Genomic DNA, 11,094 nt, shown 5'->3' with positions numbered 1-11,094 from the left:
TAGCTCAAAGCCTAGAGCCTGTTTCAGATTCTGTGTCTCCTTCTCTCTCTGACCCTCCCCTGCTCACGCTGTCTCTCTCTCTCTCAGAAATAAATTAAAAAAACATTAAAAAATTTAAAAAAAAAAAAAAAAAGAAAATATGGGGGCACCTGGGTGGCTTAGTCGGTTAAGCGTCCGACTTTCGCTTGGGTCATGATCACGCGGGTTGTGGGTTCGAGCCCCGTGTCGGGCTCTGTGCTGACTGCCAGCTCAGAGCCTGGAGCCTGTTTCAGAGTCTGTGACTCCCTCTCTCTCTGACCCTCCCCTGCTCACGCTGGCTCTCTCTCTGTCTCCAAGAAATAAATAAAACATTAAAAAAAAAAAAGAAATGAAAATATGGTAACCATCAGTGAGCTCAGAGGAAGGGGACAATAAAGAATCCAGGAAATACCTCTCCAAGTGGAATACTACTAAGAAAAGAGTGATGGAAAATACGTAAGAGTGAGGCCAGGAGACGGTGAGTATAGGAGTCATAGAGTCATAGAGTCCTGGGAAAAAAGAAGATAGAAAGTGGAGAGAGGGAATTACTGAAGATATAACTGAAACAGGTCTGAAGGACATGAACCGCTCTACTGAAAAGCCAAAGCAGAACCAGGAACGACGATGATAGTATCAATAGTCATAAAACCCAATATTCATTGGTTGTGCGCTATGTACCCAGCGCTGTTCTGGGGGCTCTGCTGTAGTATCTCATTAATCAGCACAACCGCCTTGCAAGAAGGATGCTTATGCCTGTTTGACAGAGACACACTGTTACGTTACACACCCAAGATCACATGGGTCATAAATAGCATCATGGGGTTTTCGGCCCCACTGTCCTAACTGACATCTGCCTGTGTCACCATAACATGTCTGGAGCCCGTGCCTGAAAAGAGCCTCACGTTTGCAGAAAGAGACAAAGAAGCAGGCCGGAGCCGAAGGCGTGTGAATTGGGCGGTGTCAGATTTATCTAACACAGTCCTAGAAATGGGGAGATGTTGGAGAGGTACCTTCAAAATTCTGAAGGAAAGTGATTTTCAAGGCAGAAATCTACACCTGCCAAATTCCCAATCAAGTGTGAGAGTAGAAGAGAGACATTTCAAGCATGTGAGGCCTCAAACAATTTACCTCCCAAGCAACCTTATTAGGAAACTGCCAGAAATATGCTCCAACAGAACAAGAACCAAGAAAAACCTGGAACCCCAAAACAGGGAACACAGCCCAGGAGGAGGCCTGGGGGTGCCCAGGGAGGGGGAGGGGGAGACTGAGGCCACTGAAAAAGGCTGTGGCCGTGTGGGGAGAGGTTGGGTGCTATGAAAGCTAAAATTTCCTCAACCTCTATGAATGCAGGAAATAATGAAGCTAGCAGAGAGCTGAAGAAGCACACTTTTCAGTAATATGGAGGAACCTACCAGAAGAAATAGAGTTAAAAGAGGTGGTTATGGAATGGGAATGGTGGTTGGAGGGGCCATGACTGGGGCTGCTGTTGTTATAAGCCTTTGATTTTTGTTTTTGAGTTTTTCTTTTCTTTTGATTTTTAAATTTTTAATTAATTTTTAATTTTTTTTTTTCTTTTTCTTTTTTTATGTTTTTAAAAATTTATTTCTGAGAGAGAGAGAGAGATAGCATGAACAGGGGAGGGTCAGAGAGAGAGGGAGACACGGAATCTGAAACAGGCTCCAGGCTCTTAGCTAGCTGTCAGCATAGGGCCCGACACGGGGCTTGAACACACGAACCGTGAGATCATGACCTGAGCCAAAGTCGGACGCTTAACCGACTGAGCCACCCAGGCACCCCAATTTTTTATTTTTTAAAAGAGGTTTCATTTTATTTTATTTTATTTATTTATTTTTTTTTGCCAATTTTAAATACAGTTTATTTAAGACATTGCATTTTCTACTTCACAATACAGTGCTTATAAAGTGCAATGTTGTATTTCTTTCCCTGTGCACATATTCCATATTCAAGTATCAAGAATGCCCAGTTTATTAACTATAGCAGCTCCTTTAAAACTGCCATGGAATTTGCTACAAATTTGGGTCCTTCAAATGTTTTGTGTGGATCAATGCTAGACCTATTCTCAGGTTGGCTTAATCAACCTCCTCTATGGTGGGCCCGGAGGATGCACCACCAGAGGGAGGAGCACCGCCACCAGGGAAGCCTCCGGGCATTCCTCCAGGCATGCCTCCTGCACTCTGGTACAGCTTTGTGATGATGGGGTTGCACACCTTCTCCTACTCCTTCTGCTGATGTTCAAATTCTTCTTTTTCTGCAGTCTGGTTCTTATCCAGCCAGTTGATGATTTCATTACACTTGTCCAGAATCTTCTGTTTGTCCTCATCATTTATTTTGCCCTGAAGTTTCTCATCTTCAACAGTTGCTTTCATACTGAATGCATAGGATTCCAGGGAATTCTTGGAGGACACCTTGTCCCGCTGCTTCTCATCTTCAGCTTTGTACTTCTCAGCTTCCTGGACCATGCGCTCAATGTCTTCCTTGCTCAAACGACCTTTGTCGTTTGTGACGGTGATCTTGTTTTCTTTCCCTGTACTCTTATCCACAGCAGAGACATTAAGGATGCCATTAGCATCAATATCAAAAGTGACTTCAATCTGAGGAACGCCACGGGGGGCAGGAGGTATGCCTGTGAGTTCAAACTTGCCCAGTAGATTGTTATCCTTGGTCATGGCACGCTCACCTTCATAAACCTGAATGAGTATACCAGGCTGGTTGTCAGAGTAAGTAGTGAAGGTCTGGGTCTGTTTGGTAGGAATGGTAGTATTGCGCTTGATGAGAACGGTCATGACCCCATCAGCAGTCTCAATGCCAAGAGAAGGGGAGTGACATCAAACAGCAGCAAATCTTGAACATTTTCAGATTTGTCTCCAGAAAGGATGGCTGCCTGGACAGCTGCAAGGAGGTTTCATTTTAAAGAGAAGAGAGTATGTGTGCAAGTGGGGAAGGGCAAAGAGAGAGGGAGAGAGAGGGTCTTAAGCAAGCTCCATGCTCAGTGTGGAGCCCGACATGGGGCTCGATCCCACCACCCTGGGATCATGTCCTGAGCTCAAGTCAAGAGTCAGAGGCTCAACCAACTGAATCACCCAGGTGCCCTACTTTAGATTTTTTTTAGGACCGTTTTAGCAAATTTGAGCAGAAGGTTCAGAGACTTCCTATATACCCTCCGCCCTCACATATGTGCAGATTCCTCCACGGATCTACATCCCCCCCACGTGGTGCCTTCGTTACAACTGGTGACCCTCCCTGGGCCCATCATAGTCACCCACTGCCTGTGGTTGACACTAGGGTTCACTGTTGACGTTGTGCGTTCTTAGGGTTTGGACGAGTGTGTGGTGACATGTATCCACCATCACGGTGTCAGAGAGAGTAGCTTCACTGCCCTGCAGATCCGCTGTGCTCTGCTTGCTCACCTCCCACCCCTCCCCCCGGGCACTTATCTTTTCATTGCCGCTGTAGTTTTTAAGTCTTTGATTTTCTAACTATAGGCATGCATTAAGTTGATTAAGAAAAATTCAGTGGCTTTCACCTAAAAAAACAGACATCTGGCTTCCTTTCAAATGGCAGCTCAGGGCTGCCAGTGTGTGGGGGAGCATTGGCTGCAGCTGCACAGCTGGGCGTCCTTTTGGCTAGGAGTTGCCCTTCCGAGTTTGCTGTTATCAGGTCAGCTTTCCTCATTTATTTTTCTACTGTGCCATGTAGGCTTTGCTTATGTGCCTTGTAGTCTAGTGAATCTCCTCTGTACCCTGCTTAGCTGTCAGCCTGCCCAGGACTTGGTGTCTGGAAGACTCATTAGGGACAGGTTCTTAGGTGCTACTGCCAAGGCCGTGGTAATAGATCCCCCCCGCGCTGGGGTCCCATTCCGTATCCCAGAACAGCTTCCTGCCAAGTCCCGCTGTTTCCAGAAAGCCTGGCTAGTGAATTACATAAGTGGGATTAACGCTGATTTAGAGAAATCCCACTTTGAGAGACTCCTCTTGCAGGGAAATGCATTCAGGCCCAATACCCTTAATGGGGGTTGTCTCCACTGAGCAGATGGCTTTCTGCTTCCAGGAGCGTCTCCTATAGCAAATCCACCAGGATGACAAGGATGAAATCATCTAGTTGGAATGTTGTCAGTAGGACTTATGAGAAGTGTATTTCATGCCCCCAGGAGTCGACACTCTGATTTTAGTCAAGGGCTACACAGATCTTTGATCTTACGGTGCGTTGTTTAAAGGATGATTGTCATTCTCACAAGAGGAACAAGAACTCACGGAGCCCTAGATCAAGGTGGTCCTGACATTCAAAGAGAGCTGTAGGGATTTGTTTTTGTTAAGCCAGAGGGGAGGACAGAGTGTTTGCACAAAAAAGCAGCTGAAGCAGAAGCCAGCTCAGTGTGTGAGTCTCCATCTTGAGAGGTAGCACATTAGGGGCTGGTTGGTTAATTTTTCCTTTTAGATCCTTTGTCAATAACCCTGATAAAGTTTCAGACTAGAGGCAACATTGATGGGCTTCTTAGAACTGCATGCTCTTCTTTCAGTGACTATTTTGCAACCAACCATTCCACATGGACATTAATTTCATTTAAAAAAGTGTCAAGAACAGGAGCCACTATGGGGAACACATCTAAAGGTTGGTGATGGGAACCCACAGCCTTGGGTGTCCCAACAGTGAGTCATCGACAGAGCAAAGATTTGAGTGCAAGTCTCTCTGGGTCCCCAACAGAAATGTATTGCATGAATATGCTCAGGAAATCCTAACACATGACAAAGTACAACCAAATGGTTTGTCAAACTCCATGTACTTCAAATAAACTTCTCTGCAATTATAGATTGTACCACTGATTGAATATTTGATATAGTGGCTGATCACATAGTTGGAAATGCCAACCCGAAATTTCCCCACTTTTGAGCCATGACCCCCCCTCCAGTGTGGTGGATGTGACTGGTCCCCAAATTCAGCTTCACCTTTGATGTGCTGTGGACCTGCTAATGGTTACTCTTCTTCACATGTTCTCAAGCCAGACTGGGAAGCAAACACTATGGTTTAGCCACATACTGAGTGATTTGCTAAAATTAGTTCACCTCTGTTCTGAAGTGCTGGTAAGGAATTTGTATAGGGATGAAATAAATAGATGTGTGTGGTATTAGCCTAATACGTCAAGTCCTGTGTAATGAAGTATGGAGCAGGGAAGATAATAGCAATGTTCAAACCCTGCAAAGAGCTGATGCTCTTGAGTTCTCTTTGTGTTGGGTTTGTTTTCTTTATAAATCGATCATAAGTATGACATGTTTCTTTTTAAAAAATATTTTTTTAAAATAGTTTATTGTCAAGTTGGTTTCCATATAACACCCAGGGCTCATCCCCACAAGTGCCCTCCTCCATGCCCATCACCCCCTTTCCCCTCCCCCCACCCCATCAGTCCTCAGTTTTCAACATTCAAGAGTTTCTCATGGTTTGCCTCCCTCCCTCTTCCCCCCCATTTCCCCCCTTCTTCTCCCCCACAGTCCTCCATTAAGTTCCTTCTAATCCTCCTATATGTGCAAACATGTGGTATCTCTTTTTCTCTGCCTAACTTATTTCGCTCAGCATAACACCCTCAAGTTCCATCCACGTTGCTACACATGGCCAGATTTCATTTTTTCTCATTGCCATGCAGTATTCCATCGTATAGATAAACCACATCTTCTTGATCCATTCGTCTGTTGATGGACACTTAGGCTCTTTCCATGATTTGGCTATTGTTGAGAGTGCTGCTATGAACATTGGGGTACATGTGCCCCTATGCATCAGCACTCCTGTATCCCTTGGGTAAATTCCTAGCAGTGCTACTGCTGGGTCATAGAGGAGTTCTACTGTTAATTTTTTGGGGAATCTCCACACTGTTTTCCAGAGAGGCTGCACTAGTTTATGTTCCCACTAACAGTGTAGGAGGGTGCCCGTTTCTCCACATCCTCGCCAGCATCTAGAGTTCTCTGATTTGCTCATTTTAGCCACTCTGACCGGTGTGAGGTGGTATCTCAGTGTGGTTTTGATTTGTATTTGCCTGATGAGGAGGGATGCTGAGCATCATTTCATGTGTCTGTTGGCCATCGGGATGTCCTCTTTGGAGAAGTGTCTGTTCATTTCTTCTGCCCATTTCTTCACTGGAACTCACCAAACTCCACACCCAAAAAATAAAAAAAATATTTTTTAATAGAGAGCAAGTGAGGGAGAAAGGCAGAGAGAGAGAGAGAAAAATCTCTTAAGCAGACTCCACAGTTGGCATGGAGCCTGATGTGGGACTCAATCCCATGACCTTGGAATCATGACCTGAGCTGATGTCAAGAGTCAGATGTTCAACTGACTGAGCCCCCCAGCGCCCCACAAAACGTTTCTAAGACACTGATTGTGTTGGAGGTTGCAGGGTGGACGAAGAGCGCCCCTAACTGGAACATGCCTCCCTCCATTACTCAGTATTTTCCAGAGTGTTTTCTGTGGGCCCTCCACATCAGCATTACATGCAGAACTTATTTAATAAGTAGATTCTGGTGGCTCCCTCCTGTCCCCAGACCTAATGAAAGAGGCTTTCTTGGGGGAGAACCGGGGAGATTGCATCTTATAGCAAACCTTCCAGATGATTCTCCAATATGTTCAAGTTTAGGAATCTGTGGAGATCCCCAAAGGTCCCACATGGTGTGTGGTGCTGTAGATTGTGGGAATGACAAAAGAGATAATAGCAAGTTTGGATTCTTTAGCATCTGGTCTGTTGGACAGAGTCACAGGGTCAGCGTGTCACCAAAGGCTAAATGATTCGAACCCTCAGCACATTTAAATGGTGAAAAACATGCATTTGTTTCTAGTGAATGCCTCATGTTTCAGCTTCACCTCGATTGACATCGAATGAGTTGTTTAATCTACTTCAAACCCAATTTTGTTTTTCTCATTAAAGAAAGCAGTGGCGGAAAGAGGTGAATTTTAATCCTCACCTGCATTTAGTATGAAGGCCAAGGACAAGGGGGTCACTATAAAAGATGAACATTTTGCTACGTTGTAGGTAATTTGAACGCAAATGCATGGCAACCTTTTGAAGAGATAAACTCAGGCATAAACTGGGAAAATGGATAATATCTGAAGATAACCACAACAATGAAATAAAAGTGTCGGAATGATGGGAACTCAAAATTCTACAGCATTACCCGCCCCCCCCCCCCCCCCCCCGCATTCGCTACCAATCCTTCATTCTTCTCTGAACCACTGGCATTTTGGAAGATAAACATTTTGGAAGGGGGAAGAGTAGTACAAGATACAAGGAAGGAAGTGTGGGAGAGGTTAAGGGAGAGAAAGAGGCAAGGATCTCTGGGGCACACAGCTCATCCCTCCAGAAAAGTGAACGGGAGTTGTGTGGTGGGAACAAACCAAAGTTCCCGCCATTGTCAGGTCATCGTCCTTCTGGCCCTGACTACTGATGACATGATATGGTCCAAAACATCTTCACTTTGCTTTATGGCCTGCTTGGGCCACGTTAGGCTGCTCTGCTTCAAGACAAAATTGGATGAATGGAAACCCTTTGCTTAGGATGAACGAAAACCCACTTGCTTAGAATCCGAGTTCTTAGACCAGCTTCGGCTGAATCCAGAGAGGCTTTGTTCATGAGTAGACTTCTGTGCTTTTGCTGGATAGGTTCTTACTTTTCCATTTTTTAATGTGTTCTTTCCCCCCAAAGAATATAAAATGCTTAAACATTGACCATGCACGTGGTAAATGTGAGTGTCATATAAGGGATGTTCCCACAATGGATGGAGGCACTTAGAGAATGGTGGGAGCAGTGGTAATAATGATTGGCTAAGGCCATTTAGGAAAATAAATATGATTTGCATGTTGGATTTTTTAAATAAGCAGGTTGCTTAGCAGGAGTTTCAGGAAAATGTATGTAATTAGTAGTTACAACAAGCTCAAGACAATTATTTTTAATAATACATCTATACAGCTAAAGCTCTTTTACTTAACAAATGAATACAAGTAATAATTGCTCTTGCTGGAATATGTCATAATGATTTTGTAGAGTACATTATTAACCTCCGTGACAGCATGGGAAGTGATTCTCATTCTAACTGTTTTTGCAGACGAGAAAATGAGTAATAGAGATTAAATGACTTGATAGTTTCAGAAGCAAGCTTGTTATACCAATCCTAAGACTTTTTCTATCATACCCATTACATGTCTAGGAAGAAAATCATTAAAAACCAGTACAGGAAAGTTATTTATTTTAATCAAGTTACTACAGCTAAAACAACTATCTTGGGGAAACTTTAAAATGCACGAATGCATGTTTGTTTATTGTGTATCATCGATTTTATCTTGCTATCCACTGCCTAATATTGAGAAAATCTAGGTCAGAAGAAAGACCTACCTCTTTTTGAATATTAATCTACTGAGATCCCTACCTAATTGAGGGAGAACACATAATGAAGTGTGCCTGATCTTTTTTCTTTCTTTTCCATAATGAGTTATCATGATTCCCTAAAATAGGAGAGAAATGTCTCTTAGATTGAATGGGTAGATAATGGTGTGTGTAATAGGGTATCATCAGGGACCCAGGACAAGTTTGATTTCCCGAGAAGAAAGACATCATTGTTCAGGTCTAATTCTGTCCATTTCTCATGCTCCATTACTAAACTGAGAAGATAGGCATTTCCAAGTTAATGATCTTGTACCCTAAATTGGGATTCAATATGGCAGTCACTTTGTCATTGCCAAGTGTAAGCAGTGAGTCCTGGTGGGTAGGGGCTTCAGAGTGGCTTCTATGAAGCCAGACACATAGAGTCCAACTCGGAGTGCTTTCTGCCTTCCCAGCCGTGTGGCTTGGGGACTCTTTGTGAATACACTGCCTCACAAGGGGGCTCCTTGTTTTCCTTTCCAAGCTCAGATCGCTTGCAGGGCTCTATGCTTCTGCTTATGATGCTGACACCCGTAGGTCCGGTTGCACCGTGCATTGTTCATCTCCTTGTCCCCAGACACCAGTGTGGTGAACCGGCATGAAGTCAGCACACAGACATGTCTGCTGAATAATGACCACATCTCTACCTCTCCCTGTTCCTTTGTCCCAAAAGCCTCCCATGCCTACTCACAGACCGCTGGTGCTGCTGGTATCTTTAGATATCACACTGTTCTGCCGTCTCCATGCCTTCTGAGTTCAGGCTTGTGTTAGCTCTCACTTGAATTTAACCATTCCATAGCATCTTTGAGCACCTACTGTGTAGTTTCTAGACACTAGCAATGTCCAGGTACAGAACAGATAAAGTTCAAATCACAGTAGCATTATGACAGGTGTGGATGTTTTCCTGAAACTGATTTGTTGATGTTAGGTTGCCTCATAAAAAGGTGTATTTTCATAGTTTTCTATTTGTTTGCAGTCTAATTTAACATTTTGATTTTCCTTTGAGCCAAATGGGTCTCTTCCCACCCCCATCCACGGAGACCTGGATAGCATGTGTGAGGGCTGCTGGGAATGGTCCAGCAGACAGAGGAGCACCCGATCGTGATTTATGGAGCCAGCCCCATCCTCATCACGTAGCAGTGAGCAGCCTCTGAGGCCCCACCTGGTCTCCCTGCTTCTCCATTTTTACTTTCTCACCTGTTATTTGCACTGCCAGCAGGTCGCCCTTCCCGGAGCCCAGCTCTGATTACGTCGCTGCCCTACGTTGCTCAGAAGTGATCAGCGGCCCCACTTCTAACCAAATCAAGTCCTCACGCCCTGGCGGGCCTTCGGGGCGCACCCCACTCTGGTCCCAAGTGCTCTCTCCCTGGAACGGGGCTGCAGCCGTGAAAGTGTCCCACACGGCGCCCGTGTAGGTTTCAAACCTACGTATTCCTTCCACGGCTCCCTGGTTCCTGGTCCTCGGACTTTATTTCTGTTCCCAGGACACCTCAGGGACGTGTCCTCCAGGGTGCCAGCGGCTGGTGTTACTTCCCTCCGCATGGCGCAGCCGTGGCTGTTGGGGTCTCCCAATGCCACACCCTGTTCTACGCTCTGAAACTCCTCTGCGGGCTGTCACGGCATCCTCGTGTTTTGTCTGTTCCCCGGGCCTCAGGCAGTAGGTGCGTTTTTGTCCTCCTTCATCTTGGCACCGCCAGCCCGCGGTGCCTTGCCCGACCTCGCGCTCGGCTCAGAGTGCATATTACCAGCGGTGCATAGTGTCCATGGGGCACTTCTAGGTGCTCAGTGCGTCGGTGCATCACATGATTAGTCCTCAAAGAATGTGTGAAGAAGGTGCTTTTCAGAAATCCCTATTGTGCTGTAAGTGGAGGAGACTCTTGCCCAAGGCCCAACAGCTGGTGAGCAGCAGAGCTGGGATGGAAGCTGAGTGGGAGATCTTATCCACCAGGCCGTGCGATCAGCTGTTGGTTGTAGAGTTCCTGAGTGGGTGAGTGAATGGGTGGATGGGTGAATTGTGCAAAGGGTACCTGACTGGGAAGTGAGGAGTGTTTTGTGCAAATCATCCTTCATCCTAGGAAACAGCAGAAGATATGCCCTCTCACGGAAGGGGCAGCTCCCTGGTACATTTCGTTGGCATGACAGCAATGCCGTGGTGGGCGAGGCTCTCCTGAAGAGACAGAAGTCCCGGGACTGGGTTCTAAGACGCTGACAGCTCATGGTACAAGTGTACATCCTGGCCCACTTGCATAGATCCTGCAGAATGAGAAGCTATTCAGAAATTATTTCTTTTCCCCTTGGGTACAGCATCTTCATGTTGAAAGAATCAATAGCCTGCAAATGAATTTTTAAAAAGACATTTTTAAAAGTCCGTGTTATTTCAAGAGGGGAAGGTATCCTGTATCTCACCTGCAGATAAATAAATACAATCTGCGGTTCTCTGTGTTTCATCCTTCCAGACTACAAGTTATCAAATACTTAAATATTTAAAGCCTCAAATTAACTTCAAGATAACACTAAAATGCACCAATGTCCTTTACCCTGATAAGAAGAGCAATGAATGATTTTAAATTAATGCCGAGTGTACATGCTCTGAATATATTAAGGATGCCCTGTAATTTGTATGCCTGGCTGAGCCTATGCTTGTCCTTTCTGCAATTGAG

General features: G+C 45.2%; 1 protein-coding gene across 1 annotated transcript; it reads right to left on the bottom strand.

The window, feature by feature from the left end:
- Window positions 1–1,980: 1,980 nt before the first annotated feature.
- Window positions 1,981–2,847, bottom strand: LOC120244326 (heat shock cognate 71 kDa protein-like). The gene has a single exon (XM_039250756.1). It carries the CDS (start codon window positions 2,820–2,822, stop codon window positions 2,253–2,255), a length of 570 nt encoding a protein of 189 aa, XP_039106687.1. The 5' UTR covers window positions 2,823–2,847; the 3' UTR covers window positions 1,981–2,252.
- Between the last annotated feature and the right edge of the window lie 8,247 nt (window positions 2,848–11,094).

This window comes from Hyaena hyaena, unplaced genomic scaffold (genome assembly GCF_003009895.1).
Source record: "Hyaena hyaena isolate Hyena2069 unplaced genomic scaffold, ASM300989v1 scaffold_380, whole genome shotgun sequence".
In the NCBI taxonomy this organism is placed as follows: Eukaryota; Metazoa; Chordata; class Mammalia; order Carnivora; family Hyaenidae; genus Hyaena; species Hyaena hyaena.
Note: the sequence above shows the minus strand (reverse complement) of the source record. Positions and strands in the feature narration are given on the sequence as shown.